Source organism: Aspergillus homomorphus (genome assembly GCF_003184865.1).
Source record: "Aspergillus homomorphus CBS 101889 unplaced genomic scaffold BO97scaffold_57, whole genome shotgun sequence".
NCBI lineage: Eukaryota > Fungi > Ascomycota > Eurotiomycetes > Eurotiales > Aspergillaceae > Aspergillus > Aspergillus homomorphus.
This window is the reverse complement of record NW_020291943.1, coordinates 125813-142341: the sequence shown is the minus strand read 5'-3', so window position 1 is coordinate 142341 and position 16529 is coordinate 125813. Positions and strand designations below refer to the sequence as shown.

Here is a 16529-nt window from a genome sequence, read left to right as displayed (position 1 = left end):
GTAGGGCCGACCAATGCCCGGATGTAGGGTGAATCATGACTCTGAAAGCCCCATATTAGCCTATTGCGATGTCTTGGAGGAAGTGAGACCTTTTTCGTATTCCATAATAGCACTGAAACAAGACATATAGCAGTGTTCAACGGTGGGTGAGGGACGTGCTCCAGTGCGAAAACGGACCTGTCATGCATGATTACTCTGGTCAGGGTTTGGTATACGAACTCTTCCTCCTTTGGCCGCATTCATGGTGTCGTATGCAGCGGACACATCACATTCGAGTATCACTACCACCACAATAATACGCCTCCCCGACGCATTAGTTTGAAGTCTAACCTGCAATAATTGGGCCCACTAGTGATGATGGCCCTGTCAATCCGGGGTTATTGTGTTCATTCTCGCAAGAAAAAAAAAAAAACAGAGCGAGAACCGATGGGGTTTGCAGAGTCGTCCCCTGTCCATAACCACCGAGTGGGCACCATTGATGTCCGTCTCGACTGAGCCCACCACTAATGATTAGCAAGCGAGGGGAGCTCGCCACGGCAATTATCAGGCTTTCGAATGCTTGAGATCATGCTGACAGACCGCTTCGCCTCAGTCCAGCACGCAAGAAGCTTCGGCACGCCGGATCTCTTCCCTTTTCTCCCCGTTCGCCTGGTCTCTGACAGGTGGTGCTCAGGCTGTGCAACTCCGTGTGAACTCAATTCGGCTGCCTCCATCTGTTGACCTGTTGAGGAAATACCTTTATAGGCTAACCCCCCTGAATATCAAGATGGATGTGGTAGTAAGCAGGCAGGGCTCTGTGCCATATGAACTCCGCCATTCCCCACCCATCGGTTCCCTTCGCTAGGTTTCTCCCTGCTCTCTGGGATAGCGTATGAACAGTCGTGACAAGCACGTTGATTGTTCGAATCCTCACTGTGACTATGGCACTGATCTTGGCCCTGGTAATAGCACTGGCCTGCCATGCGCAGGCCAAGGCTGTCTTTGCACACTTCATGGTATGACCTCTCTCGGACTCAAGTCTCCTTCCTTCTCTTCCTGAAGCTCAGATCTAATGTGAAGAGCGGTACAGCTTGCAAACAGTCAAAATTTCACCCTCGACGACTGGAAAGAAGACATCACCCTAGCCCAAGCCGCGAAGATTGACGCTTTCGCACTCAACACCGGGTACGGCGGCCCCTATACCGGACAGCTTCTGAACGATGCCTTCGCGGTGGCGGCTGAGCTCGATTTCAAGCTCTTCCTCTCTCTCGACTACTCCGGTGACGGACGCTGGCCGCAGGACCAGGTCATCAAGTGGTTGGGCAACTACACCAAGCTCCCGGCATACTACAAGCACAACGGCGAGAAACCCCTGGTCTCGACATTCGAGGGCTACGAGGCACAGGGCGATTGGACCAACATTAAGAAGAAGGTCGACTGTTTCTTCATGCCGGACTGGTCGAGCATCCTGCCGGAACAGCTCGCGTCGTCGAACGTGACGGACGGGCTGATGAGTTGGAGCGCGTGGCCGGACGGCACGGCACCAATGAACACCTCGATGGACGAGCGCTACCAGTCGGCGCTGCGGTCGACCGGCGGCACCGACAAGCCTTACATCATGCCCGTGTCGCCCTGGTTCTACACCAACATGGTGCGCTACAACAAGAACTGGGTCTGGCAGGGCGACGACCTGTGGTACAAGCGCTGGGACCAGGTGGTCGACATCGAGCCCGAGTACGTGGAGATCTTGACCTGGAACGACTTCGGCGAGTCGCACTACATCGGCCCGATCCACGAGCACGACCTGGGCACGTTCACCTCGGGCGGCGCCCCCTACGACTACGCCATCGGCATGCCGCACGATGGCTGGCGCGCCTTCCTGCCCTACGTGATTGACCGGTACAAGACCGGCGCGGGGAGCGCCACCGTCGACCAGGAGGGCCTGGTGACGTGGTACCGGCTGACGCCGTCGTGGGCCTGCTCGGACGGCAAGACGACGGGCAACACGGCGACGCAAGCCCAGCACACGTACCCGCCGGGCGAGGTGCTGAAGGACGAGATCTTCTTCTCGGCGCTGCTCGACTCCGCCGCCAACTTGACCGTCAGCATCGGCGACGAGGAGGCCGAAATCATCGCCTGGTCCGACATGCCCGCCGGCGGGAACGGCGCCCCGGGCCTCTACTTCGGCAGCGTCCCGATGGACAACCGCATCGGCGAGGTCAACGTCACCCTCACGCGCGACGGGCAGGCCCTGGCGCAGGTGCTCGGCCAGCCCATCTCCACGCAATGCGGCTCCAACAACCTGACCAACTGGAACGCATGGGTCGGCAGCAACATGACCGACCCGTCGGCCAACGGGTCCAACTCCAAGGATTCCGGCGCCGCCGCCTGGTCCAGCAGATCGCCCTTGCAGCAGCCCGCCGTGCTGATATCCGGGTTAATCGTCTGGTTGGGGCTGTGGTTGGTGATATAATGACTTCTGCAATAACGCGTGTATATGATCGTCATGCCTTGGGGAAGAATAAATTGGTACATAAAACGAAGATGGTCGGCGATGGAGGGGGAGATAGATCTTGGATGCCGAAACTGTATCTATGTATGACCTTGACTTGTTTCGTGTTGCTTGTCTCTTTAATATCTAATTTTTCAGTCCTCAACAGCTTGTCTGATATTTTGCGCGGGTTTCTCTGGTGGCCTTGGTTTACCAGTGAGGGCGCTGGTGTCGGCTTCCTCACTTCGTAGTGATTGGCTGTTGATTGCAGCTCGCGGTCGACGACTTATGTAGACTTTCAGATGTCGTCGGTTTGGCCCGACAACTTTAGGGGCTGGATTGCTGCTTCTGCACGCTCAAAAGGGAAGGACCCTGGATCGCTATCCATGGTTCAGACTGGGAAGGTAGGCTCCAGTTGGCACTTGCGGAAATCCACTGCCCGTCTATCAACGCCGTTCAACCGTGGCTTTGTCATGGGGCCTTCGGCGTCGCCGACAGGGACGTGCACGTTGGCAGACACTGCAGCTCGTTCTTTGACTTCTTTTGGATGTTGGTATTTGTGATAGCGGCTGTTCTGGGGATCTGACGGGCTGGGTCGGCTGTTGAAAGGTCTTTGTCCAATGAGGGCGATAGCGCAAAAGCTAGATCGCGCTTGCTTGCTCGGTACATGATTGCGCCTGCGCTGTCTTTCTGTCAGCGATCTGGATGTATGAATATCGAGGTAGTGAGTGATGGGCGTGATGCTCTTGATGTTGTGGGGAGATTTGCACTTGCACTACCTACGCCGAGTATGAGCGAGCAGACCCTGCTGCTCCACAGATAGGAGATGCCGCTCGAAGCAGACCTGCACGCGCCAGAGGTAAGAACAAGCACCCTGAGTCAGGCTTATCCCTCAATATTGACGGAGTGGATGCAAAAGGAGTGGTTTTGTCAGACGTCTTGGCGCACCTCGTCGAGGTTATCCGCATTGGGATAGGGTTACATTCTGCAGGTGACAAAGACTTCAGCCTCAGGTTCTTCTTAAGCGACCCCGTGAATAGCCTCACCAGCCCGGAGTCTAGCCCACCATAGGCCTTCACTGATAAGGATTATATCGTACGATTACACGAGAGAACCCAACGTACATCTCCGTGAGCCCCATCCGTTCCCCAGACCCACCCCCGGCGGCGATGTGCACTGGCGTATCCTGACCATTCGATAGGCGGGGGACTGCAAGTCTATGACGCAGACGACAAACCTTGGACGAGGTCGCCACCTCAACAATGAAACGCTGGCCACCCAGCCTCGTCGGCGCAGATCAGCACTGACCACCTGCTGACAGGCTAGCCGCGGTTGAGTCTAATCATGAAGTGTTTCTGCACACGGCCGAGGATTGACGACCGGGTCCGATAGCCATCGCTACTGAAGCCTGGACCGGCGGCGTCGGCCGATATCTGTCGAGCAGTGCGGATAGGATGCTCGAGCCAGGCCGACCCAGTGGTCCGGTTGGAGTATCCAGCCAAAGCTCTTGTCACGGATATCCCCCCTTTGTTCGGCCCTGCAGGGTCCGGGGAGAGGGTATAAAGCATCCCCTGGCACCCCCTGGGTCCCTGATTCAGGGCAACACAATTTCCACACGGCTCACGCATGTTAATACGATAATCACGGTACTCGTCTAGACGCTTTCCTGTTCACCACGGCCTGGCGCTGCTTGTCTTTTCCTTTGGCTGAAGTACTTGCCGGTTTATACTATACCACTCCACGAGACCTCATCTATCTACGAGACTGCCACTACATACACTATACCAACACCATACCAAGAGCTTCAACTACAGACCTACATCCACAACATCAAAATGACCTCAACGGAAGCACCTCATCTCCTCCGCTACGCCTCCCGCCTCACTTCCTCCACAACAACCATCAACCCCCGTCTACCCCCAATCGCCCGCCACACAACCAGCACCACCACATCCTCAGCCTCCACATCCACCATAATCCCCACACACATCGTCCTCCTCTCGCGCAACAAGCTGCAGCGCGAGACAGCAACCAAGAGCCCGGACCTCCGCCGCTGCCTCGCCCACCAGCGACTCCTCCACCGCTCCATCCAAGCCGCGCAACAAGCCGTGCGCGCACAGCTGGCAGCCGCTACCCTGGAAGACGAAGACGCCATCGACGAGGAAGAGGAGTACGAAGATCAGTACTCCACCCCAAGCAGCTCCCCCTCCGAAACAGCCCCGGTCACGGTCATCCGCGAGCAGATCACCGGCGCCGTCAAGGCCATGGTCCGGCGGCGGGCTGCTTCCGCCTCCGCTTCTACCTCTCCCTACTCCAGAGAACTAGGATCCAGTGCAGAGGGAATGAAGCGTGGATCTTCGCAACAAAATCTACCCCTGCTAGGCGCTACGAACGGTAGCGAGGGGGTGAGCGCTGTGCCCGGGGATAACCACGGATTCAGTGGAAGTGGGACTGGAGAGAGCGCGCGGGTAGTCGTGCTGCGCAAGACGAAGCGGTATACCTCACGGATTGTGTTTGGGCGCAGGCGGTGGCCGCTTTATGGGCTTGGGCATGGGCATGGGCCGCCTGCTTTGGTTAGCTGACACGCGTTGAGGGGATGTCTCTTTGTATCGTATTATATGGAGACGAGACGACCACTGGATCTTGTCGCGGGTTTGGGTCGGGTGGCTGGTGTGATATCTATTTTTCTTTTCTTCAGTATTATCTGTGTGGATTGGGTGGCAGTATAATATCTATTTTCATCATTGTGATAAGAAAGTGTTGTGTATTTCTGACTGTTTGGCGGTTTCGCCACCGGAAGCTATTGTACTGTACCTATGTGATAAACCTCGATGGGTCATTGACTTGATTGGCCAATGTATGTGAATTATGCACATCAGTCACTTCCTTAGTATGGTTGTCCAATCAAAAAGCGTAGTGTACCGAGGTGCCATCTAACCTGTCATGTATGATTGTCTTTTAGCTGTCCACGGTTCAAGGCTATGTAGACAGCCATATTATCCTGACAAATACAGCCGGATAAGTCGGACCATCCCTTCGCTGGCTTTCAGCGTCTTTGTGCCGTGTTTTTAGAAAGTCAAAAGCTATAGGTACAACGCCCCACTACCTCACTTCCCAACATCCAACTTCTCAATCCCCTTAGCCGCCTTCTCCTTCCAGTCCGCCCGCCACCGCGACAACGCCGGGCGATCATGAATAACATCTCCACTCGCCCATGCAATCCGCTTCCGATCCATCTCCTCAGTGACCTCGTTATCCGGACAAATGATATAAAAGCTGCCCGCAGCCATCTTCTTTGCCATAAACGCGACGGTCTCCTCAGGCGTCCAGCACCCAGCTGGTTTCGTCGAGAAATATCTCGTCATCATGCCCGTGTACACCCAGCCGGGCACCAACAGATGCACACTGACATTCGGATATGGACATGTAGATCGTAAGACAGGTGCTCGGCGATCGTCTTGACCGCGCTCTTCGAGGCATTATAGGCCGGATTGCCGGGCGGGTTAGTGATGCCCTGTTTCGAGCCGGTGAGGACGACGGCGCGGGGCGTGTCGCTCCTGCTGGAATCCGTGACGCTCTCGAGGAACGCGGCCAGCCCGTTCGTGTACCCAAACGTGTTGGTCGCGAATGTGCTCTCGAAATACTCCGGGTCCTCCCAGGGTGTCTTCCCTTCGGTCGGTCGCGCCAGTCGGCCTGCGTTGAGCATCAGCAGGTCGATTCCCTGCGGGCATAGCGTCAGGATGGCTGGCTTGTGTCGTGTCCAGTCTTCGCGTTTGGAGACGTCGAGGACGAAAGTATGGATTTTTGGGGTTGTCGCATTATCGGTTAGTGTTTTGGCCGCAGTAGTGAGTTGCGCTGAGTCGATGTCTAGGAGGATTAGGTTCATGCCGTGCTGGTGGCATAGTTGCGCGGCAGCGAAGCCGATGCCAGAGGCGGCGCCTGTGATGAGCGCTGTGGCTCCGGAGCGGAACCGGAGGGATTGGTGGCCATGATGATTGAGCCTGTGATGTGATGTTTTGGAGAGTCTGTCAGGGAGGGAGGGGGTGATTATAATCTGTTGTAAACAACTAGACGATCTACGAGTAACTACTCATATGGGTTGTAGGGTTGCGGGGTCGCTGACAGCTTGGCATGGCGTTGTCCGGTGATAAGCGAGCTATCTCCGGATTACGCTTGCATAGCATACTCCGTGCAGCATAGCACAGTACAGCACAGCACAGCATAGCGTCAGCTGCATAGCTTGTGACCATTCTTGCACTTTCTTCCGCCTTCTCCTTTGGGCTATTATGCCTGCCTCAGGTGCACGGACTCCCGCACCCCATCAACTTTTTTGCGCACTCTATGTCTACCAGTACGCAGTGAACGATGCATGCTGCATCGACCGGGCTTTCATCCACATCTTCGTCTAGTGATGAATCGCCCATCAACCGACCACCTCAGTCCCGGTGTAGATAATTGAATACGATAGAATATTAACAACCTGTTGGAGAATGCTTTACTGCAGAATCGGACCATGTATAAGCACTAAAGGACATCATATCCAAAGCGTGATGGTTCCAACTTGGTACTGTTGCTCCCCGTCACGAGTCATAGCCATTATGGCCACGTTGAGCAGGAGCGAGATGGCAATACCGAATGAGGAAGTCACGCGGCGGAGCCTGGAGTATAAATCACCCCTCGCCCCGGGATCTTGCTCAGGCTAATTCCACTTTTCCACTTTCTTCTTTCTCTCGGTCGGAATACCAGCCATGCGCGTACGCCAAACGCACCCTTCACCTTTCACACATACTCCCCGACACCTCACCATCTTACCAGTGGTGGTTGTGGAAACGTGCATGGACCATCGATCAACTATCTCCGACCGTGTAGACCTCTCTGGCGAGAGAGTGGCGGACCCAGAAACAGCATTGTTGCATCAGTTGCTTAAACCCCGCGCAAGATAGCATGGCCTTGTGTTGTCTCTGAGCAGCGTTGCGGCTACGTAAGGAATACGCGTGTACCTGGTGTCTAAATCATCTAATTGTCATGCGAAGTCCAGTGTGAGTGTGATGTGAGTCAATACAGCAATGGATTTCATCTAATATGTACAAATAGATGCTGAGGTACAGTACATATTGGCCCCATACACCCCAGTTGACCAGGATCAGAAATGTGGAAGGCGCAAGCGCAAGTGTAGATGGCAGCACTGCATCGCCTCCTGCTCACCAATTGCGGATGGGTTAATGCAAAGGCCGTGCTGGGACGATCCAGCTCCCTTCCAGAAGATACTGTATGACCGATCGAGCGCCGGCTCGATCACACCGTGTGCACCAATCCGTCAAGCGACTTGGCCAACTCGATCGAGCGCTCCAATATCCCTTTCTCCTCAGCCGTCAAGTCCCGAATGACCCCGTTAACCATGCAACTCTGATCCTGCTTCCTATCCCCCTTAATCCAGTCCGCATCGATCATCCACTTCTCAGGCACTTGATACTCATTCTCCATCCCGGGCTGGCCCTTATTCTTCAACAAACTCCCATTATACCACAGCAAGCGATTTTTCGCATCGACATGGGCGATCACAAAGCTGCACACCCCATCCGCGGACCCCTGCTCATCCACCCGCTCCCACCCGACAATGCCGCCATAATGCGGAGAGAACTCATACTCAGCGCCAGCCAACTCCAGCCCAAACCACCAGCTCTCCTTGTCGCCGTAGGTAATCTTGTATGTGGTCTCCTCGCGCACCTCGTACGAGTTCTGCCAGCAGATATGCAGCAGGCCGAGCAGGGTGTCAATGCGGCCTTTATTGAGGACGACGAGCCCGGAGTCGCCTTCCTCCGCGTACTCCTCGGTCCACACGCGCGAGTCAGCCATGGCGGCACTCGGCCGCCGGAGTTGATCGTGCCACCACTGGTGCCGGCCCTCGAACGCATGCGGCCACAACAGCCGGTCGTGAAACAGCAGCGCCCCGTGCCGAACGACTGCCTCATGCTCCAGCAGCACCTCCGGCCGCTGCAGGAATACTGCGTCCGCGTCCGCCAGAATCACCGTCTCGAACCGCGACGCCAGCGCCGCGAACGCCTTAATAGCCCACCCGCCCGTGCGGAGTTGCAGCGTCGCGTCGTCGAAAACGGTGAGGATGTCGAGGAAGTCGATGGCGGCGGGCGTCGAGGTCAATGCGGACCGCCCCGCTACGCTGGCCAGGAGGTCGCGATTCGCGGGCGCCAGATCGCTGTCGCCAGCGTAGACGACCTGGATCGGGAGCGTGGAGTTGAGCACGCCCCGCAGCGCCCCGATCAGGTGCGCCGCGTACCGCACCGTCTTGTCGCTTGTGGGAATGACGATCCCCGCTGTCTTGGGTTCAAAACGCGCGCACAGGCTAGCAATCGGGTGCGTGCTGGAGGATGGATGGTTGGGATGCGTGAGGAAGGGGAATTGCGTCAGGGCTACTTTTTCGACGGCGTCGAGGTAGAGGGCTTTCGTCGCGGGATTGCTCGAGGCTTGCGCCAGGCTCAGCCAGTCTCTCAGGATGCGCATGCGGCGGCCCAGCTCGCCGTATTTCTCCTTGAACGGTTTCTGGATGGGGTGGTCGGTGAAGTATTGCGTGAGATCTGTGATTAGGGCGGTTTCGGCGGCGGTAGGCTCGACTGCGGTGATCTCTATCGAGGGGACTGTGGTTGACTTTAGGTCTTGGGATTGTCCGATGTCCAACGAGCTGGTGGAAGTCTGGGACCCTGGCGGGAAAAACAGCAGGACTGATAGGATGCATGTCGTTGCAATGGCGGCGATGACAATGCGGAAGTTCCGAGGATTGAACAGAGTCGTCAGAAGACTCATCTTCTGCGACAGCAGCTTGGATTCTGCCCAAGCCAGCATGTTGTCGACGATAGAGATGGGTGATGCATGGGCGGGCGCGTGTCAGCAGTACTGCTCTTCTTTCTTCTCACCCACAACCCGGATTGTCTCTGCCTGGGAAGATGGCGTTGCCCCTCAGGCCTTTTAGGGCTGGCGTCGATCCATTGCATCGTCAATGGGGAAAATGGGACATGGGGTCTACTTATTCCTCGAAGGGAATCCCGTGCAAGCCAATAAGGGGCAACTACTCAATCTCTGCAGTCGACTTCCACTAAAGTAGGGTTGATTGTTGAGGCTTTTGCAACGGATCGTGATTTGCGGTGGGTCGAAGAAATCTCAGTTGCTTGACGGTGATAGGAGCAACCGGCTCTGGTCAGCCCTAGAACACGATAGCGCACGGAAGGTCTGGGTGTCTTAAATCTCGTATTCCACCTCCTCGGCATCTTAAAATGGAAATTAAGTGTCATGAATTCGCATTAGGCTTCGCTGTCTTAGCTCCTGAGCGGCTAAGCTCCAGGTCGCGTGCCTCTAATTCAGGGGTTGCTTAGTTGCGGCTTGTCAATTCAGGTACAACCACTTTTTAAACAAAAGTTCAGTGACAGTAATCGCGTTCAACTATCGTTAGATTGACCAATAGCGCAGCCAGACCACGCATTGACAGCAAACGCAGGTTGAGATTCACTCAAACTGGACTCACTCACAGTCTCGACCATTTGCCATTGCAGGCCAGAATGGCGAGGCGTGGGGCGCCGCAGCAATCGGGCCAATCGATCCGAGCCAATAATCTGCAGCTCAAACTCGGACACGAGAGTCGCCCGACCACTTGCAGTTTCGGTTATCGCTTATCGCCCGAGCTGCATATTCAATATGAGAATCGAGCCCGACGGATGCCGTGTCTCGCGACAGTCACGGCGCTCCGTCGGATCTTCCAGTAGAAACGCGGACAACGTCCAGCCAAGCTTGCACTGTCTCACTTCAGGTTGTGTTTGACTTTATGTCAGTGGACTGAGACTGAGAGTCGAGAATCGACATTTGCACTTGACATGAATAGTGGACCGACCGGCGCTCTCCCGGTCTTCCCCACTAACTCATCGCTGCGCCCGCAATATGACAATCTCTGTCTTACCTGCCATCCAGATTGATATCCTTCTGTGCTCTCTTCTGTAGTGAGTGGTTGTTGTTCTCATTTTGCTCTGTTCTCATTCTTGGATAGCCATCTTCCATGAGCACTCCTGAGTAGTCATCCTTAATTAACCGGGTCGAAGGCCTATCACCGTCGTACTCTTTTGCTGCTTTCGCGACTCTAATCATTCGGCCATTCTAGAAGCCTTGGCAATCGCTCTCCACATGGAAATCTCAAGCATGAACAACATCGAATCAGCGAATTGGGTATATCCTAGCTCGTCATACATAGCGGTATGTGTAGTCAGCCGCATAATCGTATGATTCTGTAGGACAGTCAGGTATGAATTGCGATACCTTAATTCAGAGATCAGACTGCCGAGTCGATGGGAGTCAGGATAGCGAGATCCGTCAATCTTATTCTTGCGGCTCGTTTCATCTCACTGTCAATAGGATATATGCAAACTGATCTCAATGGGACTCGTTTCCTAGCAGCATTTCTACCTAGCTTCAAAATCACTAGCATAATGCTCTTCTGGTTCTCGAAAGGCCGATGTATGACAGAAGAAGCAACCCTCACTGCTTGACGCAAGGTGACTAAATCAGAACGGTCATGCGGAAAGCTCAAGGATCTCTTACAGCGTAGTCCAGGGCATAAAACCAGAGCCTTCCCCAGCTATACCCCAGCAGTGTTCGACTCTGCCTCAAGAAAGATCACTTTTATCTCAAGCGTCACTTCCAACGAAAACCAACCAAACCTAAACAAAATGAGACTCTCTGCCCTTCTTCTCCCCTCACTCATCACCTGCATCCTCGCCAACCCCCTGCAGATCCAGATCCTCGAGGATGACGAGCCCTCTCTCCTGACCAACGAGAAACATCAATGCGGAGGCCTGGGGTCCCTGTACCAGGTCAAGAACCACCAGCCGATTTGGCTGTGCAACTGTCCTCACAACACCAAGTGCGAGCCGCGGGTCTTCCATGGCGGGGCAAGTTATTGGTATTGCAGTGTTATCTAGTGAGTGCGTAGCTGTGCGGTTTGTTGTTGGAACGCGTTGTTTGAGCTGACTTAAGCAGGGGAAAGTGTAGGAATGTTCTGGATGAATACTTAAACCTGAGATCTCTTTGAGTAGATCAGTGTCAATTTGCTTCGTGGCGGCGTCTTGCATTATGACAATTGAGCCTCCTGTCTCCTGACTAATCTGGGCCTCTTAGCTTAGTATAATGAGTTGTAGCATAACATGACTGCTTCTGTGCCTTCTCAACGATATTATTCTCAAGCTGCGCATGATCAGTCCGAATCTCAACTGCTACAAGGATATTCTGCGGCCACAGAAGAAATCAACCAAAGACCGGGTGCACGTGTATGCGCTCGAGAAGCTCCTATACGATCTAAGCAAAGATAAAGTTTGACTAGTCGGAGATCATGTTCTACCTGACAACACCCGCAAGCATGCCTGTTTTGGTGCTATGTGCGGATACTAGCTTTGCATGCTTCTACTGTGTCACACGGTTATTGATGGACCTGCAGGCTTTCATTAAGGCTGGTGGTAAGTAACAAATGCCAATGGCCAATTTGAGTCAGATAGGGAAAGCAGCTCGTTCTTCCAACAGCACGGGACTTCACATGCTTGCACAAAGATGCCTGGAGGCTTTTATGATCAATTTTGGAAACCCAGTAGTCATGTGGCATTGCTTAACTTATGCACCGCTAAACTGCAACCACTTTCTGTCCAGTACAGCTTGTATTGAAAATAGCCCAATGGTCAATTCGCGCTAAGCGATTGCCAGTGGGGCCGAAAGCAAATAATGATTTGTTTGAGGGCTAAACCAATTTCGAGACGCGCGGTATATCAGATGAAAGGAGGTCCAGAAGGATAAATGTAGTAATATCGACAATGTGGGTTATCTTCCTAACTCCCAAGATAAGACACGAAGAGGAACATAACTAGTCAAATTGTAGAGGAGCGTCCTGATCATGATTATCACGGTCTTATAACGACATTCTTGGAAAGGATGAGATGATCTCCTCATTGATAGTAGGCGGGGGAGCTTTGAGGTTCCGCACCGATAACTACTGGCGAGATATTATACAATGGCTCCCGCAATTGTACAACCGATAAGAGAACGCAGACAGGATAATACAATGATGCTCAACTTGGACACCGTGCGTGAAATGAGCGGCACATGACAGTCCTCAAATACTACAGTCCTTCATGCCCACCAGAGTCCCGTAAGCATGTCCGGCTGGCTGGATTATCATCCTCGTCGTGCTCAGTCTGGCAGTCCGGCGCGACGGTTGACGCTATGACCGGTACGGATTATCATTATTCCCTAGCTGTCTGTGTCACGGCTGTGCTGCGTTAGATCTGTTGGCCAGCAGCGCATGTTTCCATGTACATAAACCTCTTCTCATGCCTAGGGCTTTAATCGCAGAGCGCAGATAGTCAGAGGAAGAGGTTACTGTACGGGGCAGGAATCAAATCACATTGATAAACTGTGGGGCGAGGCGAAAAGTAATCGTGCAACAAGCAACTTCACGGCTCCCGAGATCTCCACCATAATCGGGTAACACACGAGGCTTCAGCCTTGTCGACGGGTCGGGGGAGTCCTTCCCCGGAGCTACATCGAATTTGCGTTTGATGGCCTCTGGTTGGTCCAAATTCTCAGCAGCGCAACACTGTCTGTCTGGCTGTCTGGCCCAATGGCGGAGTGGGGCGTGGTCGCTCAGATCTTGTGTTGCCTCAAGCGGCAATTCAATTCTAGATTCCGGGAGGCCAGTCCTTCGATCAACCCCGCCCGGCTTTATTTGTAACATGACATTGCATGCAGGAAGAAGAACTAGCGTTGCTGACCATCGAATAAGCGAATTGATGAGGCGAGCAGTGTCGTCTCTAATCATAAATACGTGGCACCTCTCCTGGACCAAAATTACGCACCATCCCCCCGTGAGTCGCCCACTCATAAAAGGACATATGCCAGAGGCCAATATGATTGGACCTCCACCGCGAGTCATTTGGTTCACGTTTACAGCCGACACTGTTCGTAGCTCATAGCATACCCCTCTCCACGTACGACACGTCGTGAGGAGGCGGCCAAGAGCGGTCACTTGCATTCATGCATATGCATAAGTGCTGTGCCGCAGAGGAGATGAGCGCCGTGGTGCAGTATGCAGCATTGAAAAGGCTTGTAGCCTTGATTGGATGAGGTGAAAGACGGGCAATTGTGACATCATGGAGCCTCATAATGAGATTCCTAGTGGATAACTAGATAAATTTGAGGGTTTGTTTCCGCTCGAAGTGTTTTGAGAACCACCGCTCATACTCTCTAGTTTTCTTCACCATCGATCAATTGTCTGAATAGCCTTCTAGTGTCCTCGCTCACCTCGCCCGCCCGTCATGCCAGCCATATCAGTCATGCCCAATGGGGACAAGCCTCCCCCTTCGCCCCAAAGCCAGAGACCAGCGTCCCAGCAGCCATCCGGTAGCCAAGCATTGGCAGATCTCCTAAAGCTACTGAGCTCGATCCCATCCAGTTCCGATTATCAGGTTGCAGAAGAAATCTTCAACGAGATGGCTGGTCTTCGAGTGCGACTACAAACCAAGGAGAAGGAACTGGAACAAGTCAGAATAGAAAAGACTATTGCTGTAAAAGAGATGTTCCAGGTGAATGAGGAACAGAGTTCAAAGCAAAAGGAGACTGCATCAGAGATAGAGTCTCTCAGCAGATCAGTTCAGGAGGGAAAGGACACTATTTCTCAGAAGGAACGAGAAATCCGCGACTCTGAGGATCGATACAAAAAGGTTCAGGTAGACTACACCAAAGCGCAGTCAACCTTGAACACAGCCCAACGCGATATTGACAGCCTACAACACAAGTTGAAAGAAAAAGATGTCCTTATTGACAAAATAAAGAGCTCCCACTCTGATAACCTGCAACGCTTGAAGGCGGCAGAGGGAGAGGCTAAAGAGATAAGAAAGGAGAAGTCTGTTTTGACTGAGTCATTGCAAACAACAAATGCCTCGCTAGACAAGATCAAGGGATATGCAGCTCCACATTCCGGCTGTGATGAAGATTCCATGTGAGTTAAATCTCGTCAAACAAGAGCGCTCTATGTACTAATCTTGCATAGGGTAGATGCCTTTATTGAATTGTGGCAATACGCCACCACCGAGATCAATCTGCACTTGAATAAAGACCTCTCTGAGGCGGTTTTGCAGGTACGTACTCCCAATACAGAAGGCTGTTTTCTTTCCCCATGCTCACACTCCCCGTCGTCACTAGAATCATTCAATCTGGGACGGATTCAAACGGAAGAGCAACCTTGCTGCTGAGCACCATGTCCCACTTCCCCAATCCAACTCGCCGGCAGCGAAGCAAATGCGGCTGGCTGTATTCCTAGCTATTCTGGCAAGGGAGGTCGATAGACAAATTTTCCAGCCCACCTACATCGTTCCCGAAGACGCGGGAGTTCGAGACACTCTCGCCAGACTCGCAGCTTGCGACAACGAGAAAGAATCATTCTGCCGGTCTATTCTTCTTTCAATTGACCCAGACAGAGAGAAAACCATACTTCAGTCAAGGATCCAAGCGGTCGTTAGGCATGTTTCTTCGTATCTATATGATATGCTCCCTGAAGACCAGTTTCCCAAACTCCGCGCAAGTATCGGGAAAATAGCCGAAAGGGCTGCTGATGTCTGGCATCCCTTCCAGCGGTCCCTGGAAAGATATGAACCGGACTTTGAGCCTCTCAAGTGGGGAGACGACAAATGGAGTCCACTACATCTTCCAGAGGGAAGCTCCGCAGAAAGTGAAACCAGCCCGAACCCGTTGGATGACTGTCTCATTACTGTGTTCCCGCGCATTACAGTGGTGGAGAGAGCTAATCGTTTCCCGCTCACTTACGTTGTGCAATTGAGAAAATCGCACCCGCAGTGTTTGGCAGCAGGAAGAGAGCTGGCCAATGTACCCACCAGCCCCATTCTTGGTCGGGTTGCATCAAATCGATCTCGGAGGAGGTCAAATGCTCCCAGCGATGCTGGCCATGCAAATGGCACCCTGCCAATGAAGACAAGGCTCCAAGCTCCTTGATTAGGCGGGTAAAGGATTTTGCTAGGATTGTAACTGCGCTTCTGTAATAGTCCAGCCACATATGCTTATATTTGAGGTTTCCTGGGATAAATTGACACCGGTTGATAGCTGTTCTAGATATTGTATGAGACCTTTATTTTCAGTAGCACGTGAGAGACTGAACAAGCATCGGTATAGAAAGTCTTGAGGCTGTGGGCTCCTATCGTGGCTTCGCATATTTCGAGGTGCGATTAGTTCAAATATTCGCACTAATGCATGTATGAACAGCTCCAGGCTGCGAGGTTGGCAGGCGCTTTATGTAACTCAAAGCTGCTGTCGTAGATACACAGAGTACCTTATCACTGAGATGTACACATGAGAGTACGCCTCCATGGTTTGTTTACGACTGAGCTGCTCTGCACATCTCAACATTCATCTTTTCAAAGAAGATAATCGGGTTAGTCCCCTGAAGCAAGGTCACAGCCGTTGCGTACTCATTACGGCACGAAAAGAACCTCTTATGTTTGTTGAGTCCGTAAATTGCGTCAAAGTCTCGACACACTCTTCCTCCAGCCCAGGAAACCAAATCGGAGACATCAGACTGAGCTTAGAATGATAGATGTTCGCGTACATCTTGGCAAATTCTTCAGATGGCATATCAGGAAAATTGCCAACGGGCTCTTCACTTGATATCCCGGCATATTTTAGCGGGAAATTGAAGTCATATCAGCGACAATGTCAGGGCCGTCGTATGCTCACTGAAATAGGGGTAGGAACAGTGAGCGGCTGGATTAATCTGGAATAGTATGGACCTGTGAGGTGCTGCACCGCCTTTTAGCTGCGCCCTAATCCCTCCATAGCACTTACGCCACCCACAGCGTTCCACAAGACCACAAATAGTATGGGTGCGAAAACTCGCGCATTTCTAAATACAAGTCGTCTAGGATATGATAAGCAGCTGGGAAAGACTACCAGTAATCGCAAAGTCTGCTATTTGTAGTTGACAGGCAGTTCTCTCAACAAAACCCTG

The 16529-nt window shown here is 52.9% G+C and overlaps 6 protein-coding genes across 6 annotated transcripts; 3 read left to right on the top strand and 3 right to left on the bottom strand.

Annotated features, from left to right (window-relative positions):
* The first annotated feature begins 817 nt into the window (after positions 1 to 817).
* On the top strand, positions 818 to 2612 carry BO97DRAFT_232488 (glycoside hydrolase family 71 protein). Its single transcript, XM_025690732.1, has 2 exons — positions 818 to 995; positions 1070 to 2612. Exons 1-2 carry the CDS (start codon positions 921 to 923, stop codon positions 2450 to 2452), a joined length of 1458 nt encoding a protein of 485 aa, XP_025547029.1. The 5' UTR covers positions 818 to 920; the 3' UTR covers positions 2453 to 2612.
* A 1460-nt stretch (positions 2613 to 4072) lies between these two features.
* Positions 4073 to 5344, top strand: BO97DRAFT_446543 (uncharacterized protein). Its single transcript, XM_025698660.1, has one exon. It carries the CDS (start codon positions 4306 to 4308, stop codon positions 5050 to 5052), a length of 747 nt encoding a protein of 248 aa, XP_025547028.1. The 5' UTR covers positions 4073 to 4305; the 3' UTR covers positions 5053 to 5344.
* Positions 5345 to 5412: 68 nt separating this feature from the next.
* Positions 5413 to 6707, bottom strand: BO97DRAFT_480986 (SDR family NAD(P)-dependent oxidoreductase; the record flags this gene model as incomplete). Its single annotated transcript, XM_025700791.1, has 3 exons — positions 5413 to 5807; positions 5867 to 6524; positions 6657 to 6707. The coding sequence occupies 3 exons, from the start codon at positions 6705 to 6707 to the stop codon at positions 5578 to 5580; spliced, it is 939 nt and encodes a 312-aa protein (XP_025547027.1). The 3' UTR covers positions 5413 to 5577.
* A 1058-nt stretch (positions 6708 to 7765) lies between these two features.
* Positions 7766 to 9289, bottom strand: BO97DRAFT_438066 (uncharacterized protein; the record flags this gene model as incomplete). Its single annotated transcript, XM_025697894.1, has 1 exon — positions 7766 to 9289. The coding sequence occupies one exon, from the start codon at positions 9287 to 9289 to the stop codon at positions 7766 to 7768; it is 1524 nt and encodes a 507-aa protein (XP_025547026.1).
* Positions 9290 to 11149: 1860 nt separating this feature from the next.
* On the bottom strand, positions 11150 to 11690 carry BO97DRAFT_232045 (uncharacterized protein). The gene has a single exon (XM_025690731.1). It carries the CDS (start codon positions 11596 to 11598, stop codon positions 11224 to 11226), a length of 375 nt encoding a protein of 124 aa, XP_025547025.1. The 5' UTR covers positions 11599 to 11690; the 3' UTR covers positions 11150 to 11223.
* Positions 11691 to 13519: 1829 nt separating this feature from the next.
* On the top strand, positions 13520 to 15623 carry BO97DRAFT_408683 (uncharacterized protein). Its single transcript, XM_025695920.1, has 4 exons — positions 13520 to 13702; positions 13750 to 14510; positions 14562 to 14649; positions 14714 to 15623. Exons 2-4 carry the CDS (start codon positions 13846 to 13848, stop codon positions 15518 to 15520), a joined length of 1560 nt encoding a protein of 519 aa, XP_025547024.1. The 5' UTR covers positions 13520 to 13702; positions 13750 to 13845; the 3' UTR covers positions 15521 to 15623.
* Positions 15624 to 16529: the final 906 nt, after the last annotated feature.